The sequence below is a fragment of the Neophocaena asiaeorientalis genome, unplaced genomic scaffold, assembly GCF_003031525.2.
Source record: "Neophocaena asiaeorientalis asiaeorientalis breed wild unplaced genomic scaffold, Neophocaena_asiaeorientalis_V1.1 scaffold46, whole genome shotgun sequence".
Classification (NCBI taxonomy): domain Eukaryota; kingdom Metazoa; phylum Chordata; class Mammalia; order Artiodactyla; family Phocoenidae; genus Neophocaena; species Neophocaena asiaeorientalis.
Window position 1 is genome coordinate 3,871,428 of NW_020175393.1, and position 20,265 is coordinate 3,891,692.

At 47.6% G+C, this 20,265-nt stretch overlaps 1 protein-coding gene across 1 annotated transcript in view; it reads left to right on the plus strand.

Moving 5' to 3' along the window:
* BRPF3 (bromodomain and PHD finger containing 3) overlaps positions 1-18,962 on the plus strand; it is a 98,581-nt gene extending 79,619 nt beyond the window's left edge. Inside the window, exons 13-19 of the mRNA XM_024765942.1 lie at positions 700-932; positions 2,446-2,511; positions 3,458-3,667; positions 4,548-4,608; positions 11,103-11,672; positions 17,888-18,277; positions 18,691-18,962. Of these exons, the coding sequence (XP_024621710.1) occupies positions 700-932; positions 2,446-2,511; positions 3,458-3,667; positions 4,548-4,608; positions 11,103-11,672; positions 17,888-18,258 (1,511 nt within the window). The 3' untranslated portion in view covers positions 18,259-18,277; positions 18,691-18,962. The remainder of the gene's footprint in view (positions 1-699; positions 933-2,445; positions 2,512-3,457; positions 3,668-4,547; positions 4,609-11,102; positions 11,673-17,887; positions 18,278-18,690) is intronic.
* Positions 18,963-20,265: the final 1,303 nt, after the last annotated feature.

A 20,265-nucleotide genomic window follows, 5' to 3' on the forward strand; every position in this document is an offset into this window, starting at 1 on the left:
CACCTTCCTCTGCCAGCCCCTGGACAACGCATCTGCCCTCCAAGCCCCATCTGGCACGTGTAGGCCCTCATGTGCCCAGGCTGTGCTCCTCTCAGAAGGAGACAGAAGGTTCATCTCGCCCTCCTGGGAACCCCTGCAGCACAGCCTTGGGTCTGTAATTTAGGGCCTTCTCCCTCTCAGGCCTGTACCAGGGGCCATAAAAGGAAGATGATGCAATGGCTTCAAGACCAAGTTCACCCCTCCCTGTAATTCCCCTGCCTCAAAGTCAGCAGCCCCACAGACTTTGCCAGCACTAAGCAAGCATCCCAGGGTGTCACTTGGTGAAGGCTTTCAGCCGTATTTAATGGGAATCTCATATGGGGCCAAAAGCCTCTAAGACTCGAAAGAATGCAGTCTGGTGGTGGACTTCAGGCATGGTGATAGGGAAAGCTATCTGGGGTAGAAAAGTGGTCCTCTGCCCTCAGTAGGAAGGAGTCAGGACGCCTGACTAGCTGTGGACTCTCTGGAGCCAGTGACTTCATTCCTCCGTGCCTTGCTTTCCTTGTGTGCAGAATGACAGGTTGATGCCTGAGACCTTCCCTGTGTCAGAATTATAGGTTTCCCCATTTGTTGGATGCAGGATGAGATGGCGAAATCGCCCTTGACCTCTTTTTGCCACGGGGGCCGCTAAGCTCCCACTCCTCTCTGCTTCCTCCACAGATGAGTACCTCCGAGTCCTCAATGTGGGTGTGGCCGAGGTGAAGAAATCCTTCTTGGGGCCCTTGTCCCCGTCCTGTAAGATGGTGCAGATGATGAGGCAGTTTCTGTACCGGGTCCTGCCTGAGGACTCCTACAAGGTCGCCACGGGGAAGCTCCACGTGAGCCTCACCCGCTTCACGGATGGAGAGAGTGTTGTGGTTTCAGAATATACATCCAAAGAAGAGCTCATCGAGGCAAGGGGGCGTGACCTGGGAATAAGGATGGGGGCGGGGCTAGGGATAGGGAGGGGCCAGGGAGTGGGGGCAGAGCCCAGGGAGTTGGGACAGGAAAGGAGAGGCTGGCCCCGCTTCTCTTGACGGGCCCCTGGGATGGTCCACTTGTCTGCCTCACTTCCTTCCTTCTGCTTTCTGCCCCCCTAGTTTTTCCCTCCCTTCACCCTCCTGGCATCTATCCCTCTGTGTCAGGCACACTGTTAGACAAGATGGACACAGAGAAGCCAAAAACTAATCAGACATGCTCACCATCCTACATTTTAGCACTCAGAGTCTGCCTCCTTTTGCCTCTGTCTTGCCCTCTGCTCTAATCCTGCAGCTCCTCAGAGGCCCGTTTGTATTACCAACATAGGTCCCATGGCTCCTCTAGGGCCTGGACTTCAGTGTTTCCCCACTAAATTTCTCCCAGTTTGTGGGAACAGCTTCCCTCCGCCCCCTCTCTTCCACTGGTCCTTGATAAAAAGGACTGTGTTATCACTAAATGGGTTAACACTTAGGAAAGGGGATTCTGACAGTGCATTGTTCTAAGCTAACTAATATACATTTTAGTTATGACTTATTATTGCTGGAGAGTGCTGTGGTTATGTCCAATTTTCTTTCAGGGCAAGAGTTGAGCTGCATGACCCTCCACCCATATTTCCAATCCCCTCCCCTCCTCTGAATACAAGACCCTCGCCACCCATCCTCACATCCCCACACTGGCATGGCCTTGACCCTGGGGGTTGGGGATGAATGGGCAGGGACATGGATACCTCCTCCAGCTACCTCATGTCCCCTGGGTTTATTAGCACCCAGTTCTTCAAGACTTTTCTCTCCCCAGCCCTCTCCCACCACCTCCCACTCTTACCCATGCCAACCAGAGCAAATCACACAAAGCAGGCCTCTGTGTCTGTACCTGCCGTGCCTCCTGCCTCGTGCCGGATGCCCTTCCCTCCTTCCCACCCCACTTCACCTGCTTGGTGAGACTCCAGTCACTCCTGCCAGGGAACTTTTCTTCATCACCTGCCTGCCTTGCAACCCCTGGGTTGGGTGCTTCTTCTTTGGGACCACGATGCCCATGCTTACCTCCATCACAGCACCTGTCACCCCATGTACTGTCACCTAATTGCTTGGTCCCCCTCTGAGCATTCCCAAGGGTGGGCATCTCACCCTCCTTTGATTCCAGGCCCAGGCCAGACACACATTAATGGTTTTTGAATCCCATTGGATTCATGGAAATTTGGTGCTAGAAGGAGCCCTGCAGATCATTGAGGCCACTCTCTCCCTTTAAAACTGAGACATCTGGCCCAGCCTGACCAAGTAGGTTACCAAGGATCCAGCCGGGAGCTGAACCTGGGGCTCCACTTCCCAGGGCAGTGACTCCACCTTGGGTTTAAGAAGGGCCAGGCTGACGGTGTCCCAGATGCCCGCAGGTGATCCCTCCCCACCCAGCCCCCAGGCCTTGGGCATCTCAACCCTGTCTTCTCCCCCACAGGCCCTGTACTGCAGCTGCTTTGTCCCTGTGTACTGCGGCCTCATTCCTCCAACTTACCGCGGTGTGGTAAGTACCTCAGTGTGGGAGGGCGGGTGAGCTGGGATCCAGGGGTGCCTCAGGGCCCCTGTGACCCACATTTGGGAGGAATGGTCTCAGAATTCAGTGGGAAGACCAAGAATTGAAAAGGTCCTTGTGGTTTCCTACTCAGAATTCCCAGCGTAGATAGATTGCTGGGGCTTTAAGAAGAACTTTTCCCCCTAAGTTGGGCTTCTCTCTGGACTCACCAACACATTACTGAACCCAACAAGTCAAGTTTCCACAGGTTTGCCAGATTTCCCCAGTAGGAAAATCCGGTAGGTCTGAGACCCTGTACCTCTAATCAACTTCAGCTGACGCCAGTGCTGCTGGTCCACGGACAGCACTCTGAGTAGGAAGATTTAACCCGTGCCCTCTCCTCATTTTATGTAGAGAGGAAATGAGATCCAGAGATTACGAATCAGCTAGTAGATGGACCCCTGTATTGCATGTCATTCATTTAATTCGCAGGCACCCAGAGGGTTAGAGCCTCAGTATCTGTGATCCTTTGTTCACAGCTGAGGAAACAGAAGCCCCAAGAGGGGAAGGGACTTGAGGGTGGACACAGGGTGGTCAGGGGTGCTCTGGAGGGTGTTGAGGGTGTCTGACCTCAACAGAGGGAGGCAGCTTGGACCCAAGGCAGTCTGGAGGAGGGCTATTTCACAACCTGCTCAGACCCACCACATGTGCACCTTCTCAAAAGGCCCTGTGGATGAGCTCCTTTCCCCGGCCCTGCCCTCAGCTGTTGAGGGACTCCACGAGGGGTAACGTGACAGGGAAGCATTCGTTCCTGCTTCATCCAGGGTATGGATGCCCCCGGACCTTGGCGTCAAAGCTTCTCCCAAGGGACCCATTTCTTTGCTCTCCCTGAGTGGGGGAGAGGACCTATGACCCCAGATGAGCATTTCTCACTCTGCCTCCCCCCTCCGCCCTGCAGCGGTACATCGACGGGGCCTTCTCGGGCATGCAGCCCTGCTCCTTCTGGACGGACTCCATCACCATCTCCACCTTCAGTGGTCAGCAGGACATCTGCCCGCGGGACTGCCCCGCCATCTTCTGTGACTTCCTCATGTTCAACTGCTCTTTCCAGTTCTCTCTGGAGAACATCACCAGGATGACCCATGCCCTGTTCCCCCCAGACCTGGTGGTAAGAGACAGGAGGGACCTGGGGGGTGGGCAAGGAGAGCCGGAAAGGGTGATGGGGTCTGGAGTGGGATGGGGGAGCCAATGAGGCCCATTCAGTCCATCTCAAATGATCCCTTAAACTTCCTCCTAAAGCTGTATCCCGGCCTTGCTGCCAGCTGGGTATGTGACCTTGAACAAGGGCCCTAAGTGCTCCCAACCTCAGTTTTCTCCCCTGTAAAATGAGATGATCTCAGAACCACTGATAGCAATGTTGGCTGAACTCTCCCATTTTGACATACAATGTGGGTTCAACAAGCTATGGCCCAGGGGCCAAATCCAGCATATGACTTGTTTTTATACAGCCTGTGAGCTAAGAATGGACTTTCTATTTTTAAAGCATTGTTTAAAAAAAAAAAAAAAAACAAGAAGAAGAAGAAGTGACAGAGACTATATGTGGCCTACAAAGCCCCAAATATTTACTGTTTGGCCTTTTACAGAAAAGGCATTGTGGGCAATATCTGGTGTAATCCTCCAGCATCCTCTGTGATAGATACTGTTTTATTTCCATTTTACAAGTGAAGAAACTGAGGCTGTGAGAGGTTACATTCACCCAGCCACCCAGCCAGTAAGTGGCAGCACTGGGATTTGAGTCCAGTCTCCAAATGCTGCTCTTTATACTGTCCAAATGCACCTTCTCTGGTTCTACTATAAACATCGCACCCTCTCCGGCCCAGGGAAAGCTGATGACCAGCTGTTCTTAGCAGGTACTGAAGGATGGGCACATTTTGAAAAGCTCATCATATAAAGCTTAAGAGCAATGAAAGCAACTGCTTTGGAAGAGGGGACTATGGGTCTCTCTGTTGCTACAGCCTTAGTTATTTTCCTGGTGCCCCTCCTTGCAGATCCTGCACAATTATTACTACAGAGGGTATGAAGATGCTGTTTCGTACTTGAGGCGGCTGAGTAAGTACTATGTGGTGCCCCGAGGAAGAGGAGGAAAGTGGGGCAAAGACAGGAAGTAGAAGGGCTGGATAGAGGAGCATTTCCCCCCAGTTTGTGAGGTGCTCTTCACCCAGGAAAGCTGGAAATGGGCACAGGGACCTGACAGCCTTCATTGTCCAGATGTTACTGTGGCCAGAAATTAGGACCACTGTGGAAAAGGGGCTTTAGGTTAACTGATGGGACAGTGTCTAGGGCTTTTGTACAAACGTATTTCTGAATTTAAAAACTATGCTTAGGAAATACATAGCTCATATCTCCCTGGAGCATTCCATTCTCATATCATTACATTTTCTTGCATTTTATTCTCTTTCCAATGAAACAGTATTGTTAATGTAGAACTAGATGTGACTAGTTTATGTTTGTGTGAGACTTTTGAGTGACATATTGATCAACAAATGAGAGAGAAGAGCCCTTGCCCTAAGTTGGTTTGGAAAGCATGGTTCCACCCCTGTGTATCCTCTGTGTATTATCTGGGTGGGAGGAAGATTCCAAAGGCATACACTACACACGCTAACTCCATGAAGGCCATGCAAACATCTTTGTTAAAAGGAAAGAAAAAATGCTTTTCTATATTTAGAATTAATTCCATAGAGCATATTTCCAGAAAAAGGGGATTTCTGGATCAAAGGGTTTACTTAATGTTATATAATAAATTTTTTTCCACGTTGCCATATGGTCTTTGTAACTGGCTTTTTGGCACCTGTATAATATTCCATCACAGTTGTACAGAATACTTTGATCATTCTTGGGTTTCCAAATGTTCACTATTATAAACAATGCTGTGGTGAACTTTTTGTGTATGTAGTTTAAAAAATATACTTAAAGAGTGAGATTAAGGGGTGGAATGAGGTTTTTCTCGTAGGAGATGTACACTTTTTTTCTTCAAAATTGCTTCCTGCTGGGACTTCCCTGGCAGTCCAGCAATTAAGACTCCATGCTTCCACTGCAGGGGGTGCAGGTTCAATCCCTGGTTGAGGAACTAAGATCCTGCATGCTGCGTGGTGCAGCCAAATAATTGCTTCCTGCTTTCCTAAGCTCCGCTGTCCTAACTCTTTACTTTCTCCTGGGTCCATTCTCCCGACTAGTGGGGTAGGGAGCAGGAGCACAGGATGGAGAGAATGTGGCTCTGGAGGCAAGTAGCCCTGGGCCAGGATCCCCATCCCCCAAGCTGTGTGAGCTCCAGGAAATCACTCTCCCTCTCTGAGTCTTAGTTCCAAATCTGTAAAAAGGGTTTAGATCCTGGTTTTTGACACACCAACTATGTGACCTTGAGCAAGTAATTCATCTCCTGGGACCTGTTTTCTCATCCGTACAAGGTGGCTGATGGTGGAACCTACCTCTGAGTTTTATTCCTAGCCACGGTCAATCCAGTCCACTGCCCCCTCTGACCTCTCTGCAGACAGACTTTTCCTAACCCTGACTGTCCTCTGACAACTGCCCCATCTTCCACATTTTCACAGGTGACAGCTGTGAAGCCGAGCCCCCAGTGTCCAAAAGGAGGACGACCTGAGGGGGGTGGTGGTGGTGGAGATGAGGTCTCACCTACAGAGCTTAGGGAATAGGAGGGTCTGGCTAGGGCCTGTGGTCCTTTCTGCCCCAGGTGGGGATCCCCTCCATTCTTTCCTCAGTGATGGTGTATATCGAGGGCTTGAGGTTTGGGGAGCCCCTGATTTGGTTCTTGGATCTCGGAGCAGACACCAATTGCCTGCCCCAGGAAATCCCGCTACACCTCAGATTGCATCCTGGCTACCTGGCTGCCTCCATACCTGTCTCTCGCCTAGAACTTTTCCTTTCTCTTCCTCTCAGGGCAAGCCCTGGGAAGACTTACAAAGTGGGCTGTTAAGCATCTCTAGTCTCCCCCATCTCTCAGTAGCCCCTTACCCTCTCACCCTCCCCGCTTCCACCCTTAGCTGGTGTGGACATTTTCACAGGTATGAACGGCAGTCTTAAACCCAAGGATGAAACTCTAATAGTAGCATTGCAGGCATCCACTCCTGAATTGGGGCAGTATATGGAGGATGGCAGGTTTTCCCCAATGGCCCTGGAATCACTCCAAGTAGGAACAGACACAACTCATAAGGGAGAAAAAAACTCGTGCTGGCTGCCAGCTGTTTTTGCTTCCTCTCCCAATTTGCAAATGTGTGCGTGGCTTTCTCAGTGCAAGTTTCAGCTCCAGCACCTAAATCCTCTTGGGTTTGGTGGGCCTGGAGTTTTCTCCCGGCACCAGATGCAAGCAGGAAATACTGACATAGCCTGAGAAATCCCCACCTACCATCTGGGAACGGAAAACGGAAGTCTGCTCCAGCCTCCTGCCTGCTTTCTGAAAGGGGGTCAGCTCAGGTAGGAAGCCACACCTGCAAGGTGTGCAAGGGTGCAAGGTGTCACCCTCAGCTCACATCCTAGCATCCTCTTTCTCCTCCCTCCTAAGGGTTCACATCTACCTAGTTTTCCTGCCACCAGGTGAGCCTCCCTCTCCACTCTTGGCCTCCCCTAACAGCAGCCTTCTACCAAAGGGAAGGACACTGCTTGCTGGCATCCTTGAAAATCCACATTCCCCACACAGACACATGTACATGGTGAGGTTGGAGCTCAGAGGATGCCATGTCTGAAATATCCATCCCATATCCAGCCATGCCCGGCCAAACTGACCTTCCTCCCTCCATTCCTCTCACTCACAATTGGGTGAGTTTTGACACAGACACAGACACACAGACACAGACACACACACCTGCGAAACCAGCACGACAATCAAGATAGGGAACAATCCATCATGCCTGAAGTTTCCTCATGCCCCTTTGGGATCCCTCCCAGCTTCCCTCATCCCATCATCCCCAAGCAAACCCTGATGTCTTTCTGTCATTATAGATTAATTTGCATTTTTAGAGTTTTTGATAGATGAACTCTTATAGTATGAACTCTTTTTTGTCTGCATTCTTTCACTCAGCATAATTATCCTGAGATTCACCCATGTCATTGCATGGTATAAATAGTTCATTCCTTTTTGCGTTCCAATCCACTGTATGAATGAATATACCACAGTTCATTTATCCATTCACCTGTTAATGGGCATTTTAGTTGTATCCAATTTGGGGCTGTTATGAATAAAGCTGCTATGTACATTCATGCATGAATTTCTGTATGGACAAATGCTTTCATTTCTCTTGGGTAAATACCCAGGAATGGAATGACCCGATCATATGGTGGATGCATGTTTATTATGTAATGTGTATATGTCTACAAATATATGTATAACATATAATATTTTAATATAAAATGTAATGTATTTAATTGTAGTAAAACACACATAATATAAAAGTTACCATCTTAGCCATTTTAAGTGTACAATTCAGTAGTGTTAAACATACACTGGTGTGCAACCAATCTCCTGAACTTTTCCATCTTGCAAAAATGAAACTCTACACCCATTAACCAACTCTCCTTTTCTGCCACCCCCTAGACCCTGGCAACCACCATTCTATTTCTATGAGTTTGAATACTTTAGGTACCTCATGTAAGTGGAATCATAACAGTATTTGTCTTTTTGTGACTGGTTTATTTCATGTATAATGTCCTCAAGATTCATGCATGTTGTAACATCTGACGGGATTTCCTTCCTTAAGGCTAAATAATATTCCATCGTGTATATAGAGCAGATTTTCTTTATCTATTCATTCGTCAGTGGACATTTGGGTTGCTTCCACCTCTTCACTATTGAGAATAATACTGCAATGAACATGGGTGTGCAGATATCTCTTCGAGATCCTATTTTCAATACTTTTGGATATGTGCGTACTGAGAAACATACCCAGAATGTATGTCTAACTTTTTAAGAAGTTACCAAATTGTTTTCTAGAGTGGTTGTACCATTTTACATTCCCAATAGTGAATGAGAATTCCAGTTTCCCCACATTCTCACCAACACTTGGTATGGTCAGTCTTTTTAATATTAGCCATTCTAATAGGTATGTGGTAGTATCTTATTGTGGTTTTAATTTGCATTTCCCTAATGACTAATGATGCTGAGCATCTTTTCCTTGGCTTATTAGTTGTTCAAATATATTCTTTGGTGAAGTGTCTGTTCAACTCTTTTGCCCATTTTCCCCTAGACCTTGAATAGGCTTTATTTTTTAGAATCATTTTAGATTTACAGAAAAACTGTGAAAATAGTACAGAGAGTTTCCATAGACTCCACATCTAGGTTTCCCTATTGTTTTAGGTCTCACACTTGTTAGATGTTATAGCATGGTACACAAATCATTTGGTGCATAGTATGGTATATTGTTTACAATTAGTGAACCAATGTTGATAAATCGTTATGAACTAAAGTCCATACTTTATTCAGATTGCCTTAGTTTTTACCTAATGTCCTTCTTCTGACCCAGGATCCCATTCAGGATCCCTCATCACATTTAGTTGTGCTGTCTCCTTAGGCTCCTCTTGTCTGTCACAGTTGCTCAGACTCTCCTTGTTTTTAATGACCTACTGGCCAGATAGTTTGTAGAATGTCCCTCGGTTGGGATTTGCTTGGTGTTTTTCTCATGATTAGACTGGGGTTGTGGGTTTGAGGGGGAAAGACCACAGAGGCAAAGTGCCATTCTCATCACGTTGTATCAAGGGTACATGCTGTGAGGTGGTGTTTGTCGGGTTTTTCCACTGTAAATCTACTCTTCCTTTCCATACTGTGCTCTTTGGAAGGAAGTCACTAAGAAGTAGGGAGTTATTCTCCACTTCCTTAAGGGCCGAGTATCTACAGAAATTATTGGGAATTCTTCATCATGAGAGATGTGTCTCTTTCTCTGCCTATTCAATCATTTGTTTACCTATTCAATCATTTGTTTATATTAGTATGGACTCGTTGATACTTATTTTATACTGTGGGTTATTACTCAGTCCTACTTTATTTATTTTCTTACTCAAAGTGTTCCACCTTTGGCCATTGGGAGCCCTTTCAATTGACTCTTTTGCCCATTTATTTTTATTTTCTATTTTTATTTTTTTTGGCTGCACCGCACACAGCTTATGGGAGCTTGTGGGATCTTAGTTCCCCAACCAGGGATAGAACCTGGTTCCTCAGCAATGAAAGCATAGAGTGCTAACCACTGGACTGCCAGGGAATTCCCATCTTTTGCCCATTTAAAAAATGGAATTGTTTGTTTTCTTATTAAGAGCTTTTATGTATTCTAGATAAATGCCCTTTATCAGAAATATGATTTGCAAATATTTTCCCCCAGTCTGTGATTTCTCTTTTCAACTCCTTAACAGTGTCTTCTGAAAAGGAGAAGTTTTTTTTTTTTTCCTCTCCCACTGAGGAGCACAGGCTCCGGACGCGCAGGCTCAGTGGCCATGGCTCATGGGCCCAGGCGCTCCGCAGCATGCGGGATCTTCCCGGACCGGGGCACGAACCCGTGTCCCCTGCATCGGCAGGTGGACTCTCAACCACTGCGCCACCAGGGAAGCCCAAACCAAGGGTCTTTGATGCCGCCTGTAAGCCCTTGCATGGTCTGGCCCCTGTGGTCTCCTTAGCCCCATGTCCCATCACAAGTATGCCCACCCCTCTTCCACCTACACTGACCTCCCAGGGCCTTGGCTTCTTGCTGCTCCCCCGAACCTGTGACCCTTGTGTGTGCTGTTCGCTCTGCCTGGAATGCTCCTCCTCATCCCACCCTGACCACCCCCTGGACCCCTCCCCTGTCACGTCTCAGCTCAAACGTCACTCCCTCTGGGAAGCCCTTCCTGCTCCCGTCTCTCCTAGTACCACATTCTTCACTTCCTAGCACTTGTCTTGGTTAAAGCTTGAGGTTATGGGCGTGGTTAGTGCCTGCCCCCAGGCTAGACTGTAAGCTCCAAGAGGCCTATTTTTGTCTCCTTCAACTCCTCAGTGCCTGGTATAATGCCTGGCACATATTAGATGCTCAATAAGTATCCATTGAATAAGTGGATCAAAACACAATCAGAAGGCTTCCCTGGTGGCGCAGTGTTTGAGAGTCCGCCTGCCGATGCAGAGGACACGGGTTCGTGCCCCGGTCCGGGAAGATCCCACATGCCGCGGAGCGGCTGGGCCCGTGAGCCATGGTCACTGAGCCTGCGCGTCCGGAGCCTGTGCTCCGCAACGGGAGAGGCCACAACAGTGAGAGGCCCGCATACCGCAAAAAAAAACACAATCAGATATTCAATATAAATTCAAGTAAGTAAAGAAAGGCCATTGAAAAGCACTAATCCAGGAGTTCCCTGGTGGCCTAGTGGTTAGAATTCTAGGCTTTCGCTGCTGGGGTTCAATCCCTAATCGGGGAACTGAGATCCTGCAAGTTGTGCAGTGCAGCAAAAACAGAACAAAAACAATGAAAAGCACTAATCTTGTTTATGAGAATAATTTGGGAAACCATTTTTTGCAAATACTCTGCTGATGCCAGGGGTTAGTAATGCCACCTGTGACCCCATGCTACTGTTTTTCCTAGATGCTGCTTACCTTAATTCTCCTTCCAAGAGAGTGATTTTCCCCTGGGTAGAAGTGTACTGCCAGATAGAACTCGCCCTTGGCAATGAGTGCCCTGAACACTGTCAACCAAGCCTCCAAACAGAGCGGGCCAGTCCAGAAGAATCCAGACAACTTCACACACAATGGGCTCCCAAAGGGGAAAGAAAAGGTGGCCGTGGTCCACCTCTGTCCCCACGTGTGCAGACACTTGAATCCACATGTGAGTGGCCTGTGGAGTCACCTGTTTCACCACCTGCATCGCCACTGGCCTCATCACCATCACATTCTCCAACTGACTTGCCACCTGTATCACTCCCAGCTGTGCACTTCCTCCCCAGCTCAACACCTGGGCTGTCACCCGTATCACCATCACAGCAGGTACAACTGACTGGATCGCCACTCAGATCCCCACCCCCCCAGTCATCTATGTCATCCAGGACGTCCCTGGGGCCTTCCGCTGTGGGCACATCTCCAACATTGCCCCAATGTTCTTCTTCAGCATCACCTGCACAGCCACCTGTGGAGGAACTGGGCCCAGAACAGCCCCAAGGTATGGACCCTTCTGGCTTCTCACAGCTTCCTCATGTCTGGAGCCCGTTGGCAAGTGTGTAACGACATGGTTGCTGATAACATTTGCTTTAGAGGGATGCATTGGTGAAGTTAGCCCGTAACTTTAGCGGCTCTACTTGCTATGAGGACAGACCACCACGAGAGGGCAGTGTACTTGACATTTGTTTTTTTTCTTCTTTAGTCCAGTGATTCTCAAAGCGTGCTCCCCAACTAGCAGCAATAGCACCACCTGAGAACTTGTTAGAAGTGAAAATTCTCAGGCCCTACCACATACCTACTAAACCACAAATTCTAGGGGTGGGACCCAGCTGTCTGCATTTTTTACAAGCCCTCCACATTTGAGAGCGGCTATTCTAGTAGATTTATTTATTGTGAAAGCTGCTGTGCCAGGGCAATGCTGCTCAAGAAGGGGTCTGTGGACCAGTGCCAGTCCCTGAATTATTTGTTACTAACTAGTTCACAATGAAATGAGTACAGAAAGTGAGAGCAAGCATTTAGAAATGTTTATAGCAATACAGTAGAGCTATGACATCCAAGAGCTTGGTCATTTTCCTACTAATTCATTTATATCGTATTTCACAAAAGCACTAGTCCATTATGGATTGTAAATAGTATTTTTAAAAACTGGTTATTTACTACAGGTGAAGCACCCCGCTGGGGGCTGCAAAGATGAACAGCTCTTTGCAGAGGGAATGGCATGGATACCAACCTCAAAAACGCAAAAGGAATTCTTAAGTACTATATAACTAACAAAAAGAGTGTTGAGGGTATTAATAGAGAATAAGATTACATCTCTCTGGGGAGATAAGAAAGGCTTCTTGGAGGTGACAGGGATTTTAAGTGGGCAAGATTTTGACAATTGTGGTTTGTGGGATACGACAGAGTAGAAAGAACATTTCAGATTTTGTTTATTCCAGAGGCTCAGGTGCAGAGAAGGAAAGTGCAAGGTACATTCAGGATGAAGAGGATACCTGTTTGGCCACTGTGGGTGGTCTGCGTGGGGACCAAGGGAGAGGAGCCCAAATGATGGACCGAAGCCAGGTTGTAGGGTCCTCATGGTCCACCAGCCAAGCTTCCATAGTTATTACGATAAACAGTAGCACAGATTAGCAAGGTTGTCTTCTTTGTGGATCTGCCCTGAGTCAGGAGTGACCCCCCTTTCTCTGGAATAGGTTCACTTTGTCTTTTTTTTGTTTCTTTTCTTTTCTTTTCTTTCTTTCTTTCTTTTTTTGAATAGGTTCACTTTGATTCTTTTAACAATGAGACAAAACTATCAGAACATTAAGAGTCAGAAAATTGTTCAAAGTCTTTCACCTGCTGCCTTCTTCCCTGTTACATGAAATGCATTTATTTTATTTTATTGCATCTGTGCTTAAAGGCAGCCATCTTCAGGGGACTGAGAACTCCTGGACCCAGAGCTAGCGTTCCTTACTCATATTGGGGGTGGACGGAGGGTATGGATAGCCCAGTGGTTTGCGACTGCGGGCCATATTACCCCCCAGGAGACATTTGGCAACATCTGGAGACATTTTTGGTTGTCACCAAGTGGGTAATGTCTAGTTGGGAGAGGCCAGGGATGCTGCTAAACATCCTGCAATGCTCAAACCCCTATAACAAAGAATCGCCTGGCCCTTAGCGTCGGTAGTGCTCAGGATTCTGTTGGAGCCTCCAGCTGGTCTCAGCAGTGACACCCTAGGCCACCTGTAGGGATTGGGCAGAGTGGAGCCCCAGGGGTTCATGTTAGCAGTTGTTTGGCAGTGGCCATGTTGTTGTTGGGGGCGGCAGGTGCTGCAGAAAGTCCCAGGAAAATCCATAAACAAAGGAGCCACAAATAGATTTGGGAGAGTGAGGGATATCCGGCAGGTCCCCAAATGAAAGAAGTTCAGAAGAGGAAGTTATTAATTTATTCTATATTATTTTTATTTACATGTATTACATAATTACATATTAATATTCATGTGTTATATATCCCCCTACTCATCAGAAACATGCAAAGAGCTTACTTAAGGGAATTCCCTGGTGGTCCGGTGGTTAGCACGTAGGCTTTCAGTGCCGTGGGCCCAGGTTCAATCCCTGGTTGGGGAACTAAGATCCCGCAAGCCAAAAAAAACAAACACAAAAGAAAAGAGAGCTTACTTAAGAACAATGGTCATGAAACTATTTGTATTTCCTATTCCAGCAAAAAAGACAAAAGCATTACATAAAGCAGATGCTAGAAGGTTTAGACTCCTGTGGGGGATTTTCTTGAAAACTTTCCCTGACACAACTGGCTGCTTTTTATGAGGGAATTGCTGATAATATTATATCAAGGGTCAGCTTCAGACCTTCTGCAGATGTCACTGCCCTGGATCTCAGTCAAATCCAACAACGTGATTCTGGTCCCAAATACAAGAATTTGAGAGTAAAAGTTCTTTACTGTTTCTGAACATTTCACTTACTTCCTATTGTTACTTCAAAAATGACTCCTCCCCAACCCCATCTCACTCATGTCTCCTATATTTTCATTTTTGGCTGTAGCTCCCTGTGCTCCTTCAAATTCCAAACACACTGTGCCTCTGGCTAATGTGAAGGAAACCATGAGCAAGCCTTATGCAATGTAACTGTCTCCTCAATTGGGAACATGTTCTTTCCTTTGGTCAGGGGAGAGGGCCCAGCTGAGTGATATTTTCCATCTCTTTAGCTGCCCAAGGAGCACTGAGTTACTTTTCTGGATGTGATTTCAGTCCATCGCCTTACCGTTCGCAGACCACCACTCCCTCTTCTCTCTTCCTCAGTGGAGGCAACGTGTGGGATATGAGCCTATTCATACTGACAGTGTCATTCCCCCCAGTCCCTGCTGTGCACACTGGGGAATGTACCTTCTCTAAACGCAGTGGGAGAGTGTGTACCCCTCCTCGTATCTGACTCTCTGTTGATGTCTCCGTTCAAAAGAGCTGGCAGGCATGCTACATTCTAGCCTTTGGTGGATCCTGCACAGTATAAGTTAAGAGACTCTACCAAAAACTTCCCTTAATCCAAATTATTTTCTATCAGCATAAAAAGAGGGCTAATATTCCTATGTTGTAGATTGTCCCCAGAAAATCTTTTTTCATAATGCGCACCAACTGTCTGGGTTGCTGGGTTGTTTAACATGTACTCCATTATTGTCTTTGCAGTGACTGGGAGAGGGCCTGGGGAGCTGTTTCTTGTTTGTTTGTTTTGTTTGTTTGTTTTTTCCTCTCTGGGAACCGCAATACCCAGACTCCTTTGCTGACTGAATGCCAGCGGGGTTAGCCAGTGGAATGCAGCAGCAGGAGATCAGAGGGTGAATCAAGGGTATTTCTGCCCCCCAACCTCATCCCTTCCTGCCTTGGGGTAGCTCTGGCAGTGGCTGAGTTTTTCTATGGCCACAGTTGCAGAGAACAGGGCCTGAGGCACAACTAGAGAGAAGCCCACACACAGAAACGAAAGATCCCACATGCCTCAACAAAGATCCCGTGTGCTGCAACTAAGACCCAACGCAGCCAAATAAATAAATAAATATTAAACAAACAAACAAACAGGTGGGTGCTCGTGTGGCTCAACAGGTAGCGTTCCTAACTGTTGCCAACCTACAGCTAACGGTTCTGACCAATGTAGGCCTGCTTCTTATATAGCTTTTGACTATATTAGACTGTTGTTGATTTAATCAGTCAACCTTCACTGAGCACCTACTAAGTGCCAAGCACTCTTCTGGGTTCTGGGGATATCAAAGATGAATTCAACTTGATCCCAAACTTTCAAGAATTTACCCCAAAGTTGAACTTTAGACCAAAGACAAGAGTAAAACCAACTAATTTGCCAAACTGTGAGCCCCATATAAACCAAGTCTTAATTTTTTTACTGAACCATAAAATTGTTTTTAAAGGCACATGCCTATATACATACACACTCACAAATTCAAAATGCCAGCCTCAAACCCAAATCAAGCCAGGTATCATCTACAGTTATTTCACAGGATTATTGAAGTATTCTCTGAATGGAACAGACCTTGCTATTTAATTTGCTTCAAGCCTTAATTGGTTGGAAAAATTTCTAACTCTTTCTATGAGACATCCAGTCCTGGGTGGGAGTCCCTGGGTAGGCACAGGGATGTATCAGGTAGATGAGGGTCAGAGGCTCACCCTGGCAGCCATAGGCCCACTGCAAAATCTGGGCAAGTAGGTACTTGGTAGGTGGTAGGAAGCAGTATGGTGGGGAGGAAATTCAAAGCTTCTGCAGGAAGTAGGGCAGACCTACGTGCCACTTTCTGGATTAAAGGATGGGCAGCAAAGGTGTAGGACCCAGAGGGCAGTTGGTGGTTTCTGGGGTTTGTAGGATCACTGCTGCCTGGGATTAGTCTCACTCTGTTCCTTGGTCTCCATCCCCAAAACTTCCCTGAACTTTGAGTCTCTCTCTAGAAGCTCAGGGTCAGGTTTGGTCATGAGGATGTAGGCAGGTCTGCCATGGGTGTGGGGAAGCTTCCCTGCAGCTAGGAGTGCCCTCTGGAAGCCAGGTCCAGACTCGGGTCTTTGATTTCAGAGCCAGGCCTCTTCCCATACATCAGATCACTGGGAACTGTGTAGTTCAGCCAGAGCTACCTTGGTTGATAAACTTCTAGGAATCAAGGTGCTTTATAAAGAAGCAGGCTGTGATAAAAAACAAACAAAACAACATTCGTAAGCTGTGGAAAACACTGTTGTCAGTGGGTCACACATCCTGTGTGCAGTGCTCCTTTATAGAACAGGTTATGAAACTGCTTGGGGGCAATTTACCAATTGATTTTAAGCAATTCCATGCTTTGAGTTCAAATACAAGGTTAGTGGGCAGGGAAAAAAGGCTTAAAAATACTAGGCATAGAGAGGTAGGAGTGGTCCAGGAAGAGGAAAGGTCTGTTCCAAAACTACAATCACAAGAGACATTGTCACATCCACAGGCTAGTCCTGTGTAAATTCCTGGTCCCCAGCTGATATCTGTCCCAGCAGAGGAAAGAGTCTCGAATAAAAGCTCAGGGTAAATCTCCCATACATTAATATGCATGTGTGTATGTTTTAAATTAGAAGTTCAAATCCATACTCTGGTGTGGGTTGTATTAGTCAGTTATTGCTGCTATGATAATGCTGTATAACAAATGACCCTCTTCCCCCAAGATCTCAGTGGATTACAAAACAAACATTTATTTATTTTTTTCTCTTTCATAGGGCTATGAGTTGGCTGGGATAGCTCTGCTTAGGCTACAGGTTGGGGTCAAGTCTGCTCCCTGTCCCTTTTATTTCCAGGACCAGCAGTAATGCCAGATATGCCCTCCTCCTGGAGCATGGCTAGATATATATATCAGCCTAGCTTTCCTCTGCTAGTCTTATCCTCTGCTGGTCATCGGACTCAGGTTGTGTAACTGACCTCAAAGTAGAGAGACAGATTGAGAAGTTGAGAGACTGCCTACAGGCTACAAATGGAAAAGGAGGAGGTCCATCTTGCTGATTGATACCCACATCCTTCTAATTGCTGCCAAGTCTGTCAGACTCCCCAAATTTCCACCATTAAAGAGCCCCTCCTTTGAGTTACTATGGAATTAGTAACTTATTAAAAGTTACTAATTCAAAGGTGAATTTAATAATGGCTAAAACTTATAGAGTAGTTATTATGTTCCAAGCACTGTGGCACAGAGAGGTTAAGTAACATGCCCAAAGTCACACAGTTGGTAGATGGCAGAGCCAGGATCTGAATCCAGATCGTCTGTCACCAGAATCTTGATGTTGACCAAGTGGTACAGTCTCCTGGGGTAGAAGGAGCACTGGAGTGAGAATCAGAAGTCACAAAGTCTAGTCTAGTTCCTCCATTTGGGCAGGAGAGGCCTGGAGGTGCACTTGGAAACATGGCAGGGGGTAGGTCAGGCTGGCTTAAGTGCCATGCTAATGAGATTGAACTTCACCTTTGTTACTGGGGAGTCATCATAGGATTTAAACAACAGAATGACACAGTCAGATTTGAAAATTATCCAAGAATGTGCAAGTCCACATCCCAACATTTCTCCAAGATGAGCTCTTCAGGTGTCTTCCTGCAGTTTCCCAGAGGGTGCAAGTGACTTGCCCAGGGTCACACAGCAGGTGGAGGAGGGCTTGGAAATCAGGGCTTCCAATTGCTCCTTTTTGTCTCATTTCCCCTCACATGTGCTTAACTTCAACTTCTCGCATCCAGGTCTGCTCCCTGCCCACTCGACTCCTCTCTGCTCTCCACTTCCAAGACAGTTTGGGTCACCTACAGACCTCATCCCAGCCGGATCAAGGAATACAGCTGCCCTGAGGTGTGGAACTCCCCAGTGTGTCCCTGGAGACCGGACACTGCCTGTTCTGTCCCAGGATACTGTGGTGACCTCTGAGCCCTGTTGCCCCAGCTTCCTTTCTGCCCTCACCTGCTTCTTCCTGGTCACGGTCAGGGCCAACACTAGCCCATATAATGCCTTGTACACTGAGAAAACAGCACCCCTTCCTTCAGAACTTGACTGCCAGCTGCTTGAATGTTGTCATAATACACTGATTTCGTTTGAACAATTGACTGCCAACTGCTAGAAAGCTGTATGAATGACATGTAAGTATGTCTGTGAAGTGCTTACCCTTTTGTATTGGCAGTGTACCCTTGGGCAGTGTGCAGTCTGAACAACTGTCCTCCGCACTCTGGAGGCCACTCCACTTCTTCCCTCTTCCTGCAAAACCAAACACCAACCAGACTTTGGCAAGTCGAATAATATTTCAAACACTCTTTTATCAACTCCTGCTCTGCAAATGGAATCCTCCTTTTGCAAAAGACCCTTGTATAATAAAGTGAACCCTCGAACTGGCTTTTTGTATAAATTGAGTTTTCCAATTTCCACATATTAGCCTGGCTACTTGCTCAGGATGCCCATGGCATATAAATCTGTGAGGAGTGTTCTCAGTGGAAATAAGGGGAGGGAAGTCCTTGATTCAGGTCTTAGAAATGATGAATTTGTGTTCTTTTGCTAGGAAACTGTGAGCCGAGAGAGAAAACTTGAGCTGGAATGGGAGAGAACCTGACGGCCGCAAGGCCAAGGCTTCTCCCCGCCGCTCTCAGATGCCCTCCTCTCACCCCAGGCCTTTTGGGGACCTGCATGCCACCCACTACCAAGCCTGTTGGTGTAGAGGGTCCTGCTTCCCCCAGGCAAGAGCCTTCTTGTCTAAACATCCTCCCAGCTTCCCTGCAGTCCTTCCACTACTCTGCTCTGGACAGACAGATGGACGTCAGCGCAGATGGGCACTGAAGAGCGAGCAGCACAGCCTCCTCCCAGCTGGCTGGGCTCTGGGCCTTCCTCCCAACCTAGCCTGAGTTCACTTCTTCAAGATCCTAGCCCCCCAGGATCTCATCCACAGGGCAAAACTGTTGGCGGTCAGGCAGAGCTGAGCCATGGACACTCTTTCCTGTTTCCTGTGGCATCAAGAGACCACATCTCCTTCTGTTGCTTTTTTTTGTTCACACAGCATACAAAAGGCTTGACTTGGAACCAGGGGGCTCCACCTCAGCCACTCATGGAAGTTCGCAGGTGGGGCTCATCTGGCATGCAGCCTTTACAAGCTCCTGAGGGATTATGTGGTGCAGCTGAGTGGAGTGGGCAGCCCTGGCCTTCATGGAGTCCTCCCATGGTTGTAGAGGAAACGGGAAGCTTTATGTCCCCTTCCCTCCCCTTTCCCAGCCCAAATGAGGGCAGACTCTGTCGGCTCTTCACACCCAAGTGAAAATGGTCCACAAGAAAGATATCTTTGGGACTTCCCTGGTGGCGCAGTGATTATGAATCTGCCTGTCAATGCAGGGGACTTGGGTTCAAGCCCTAGTCTGGGAAGATCCCACATGCCATGGAGCAACTAAGCCCGTGAGCCACAACTACTGAGCCCATGTGCTACAACTACTGAAACCCATGCGCCTAGAGCCTGTGCTCCGCAACAAGAGAAGCCACTGGAACGAGAAGCCCGCACGCCGCAACGAAGAGTAGCCCCTGCTCGCTGCAACTAGAGAAAGCCTGCATGCAGCAATGAAGACCCAACGCAGCCAAATATAAATAAATAAATTTATTTTAAAAAAAAGAAAGAAAGACGTCTTTAACCTCAATTTTCCCAGCCTGTCCAGAAAAGAAAAAAAAAAGGGCTTCCCTTGTGGCGCAGTGGTTGAGAGTCCGCCTGCCGATGCAGGAGATGTGGGTTCGAGCCCCGGTCCGGGAAGATCCCACATGCCGCGGAGCGGCTGGGCCCGTGAGCCATGGCCGCTGAGCCTGTGAGTCCGGAGCCTGTGCTCCGCAATGGGAGAGGCCACAACAGTGAGAGGCCCACGTACAGCAAAAAAAAAAAAAAAAAAACCTCACTGCTTCCCAGAGTGTGGATAACTTCTAGCTCCAGCCAGACCCAGTAAGGAAGCCTGGGCTGCCCACAGGCCTCAGATGCATTTGCTTAACAAATCCTAGAATTTTAGGATTTGTCCACCCGGTGGACTGGGTGGAAGACAGCCCTAAACTGTGGCCCTTGAGAAGGACACATGCAAATTTAACCCATGGTGGGTGGGAGGCTATGGCA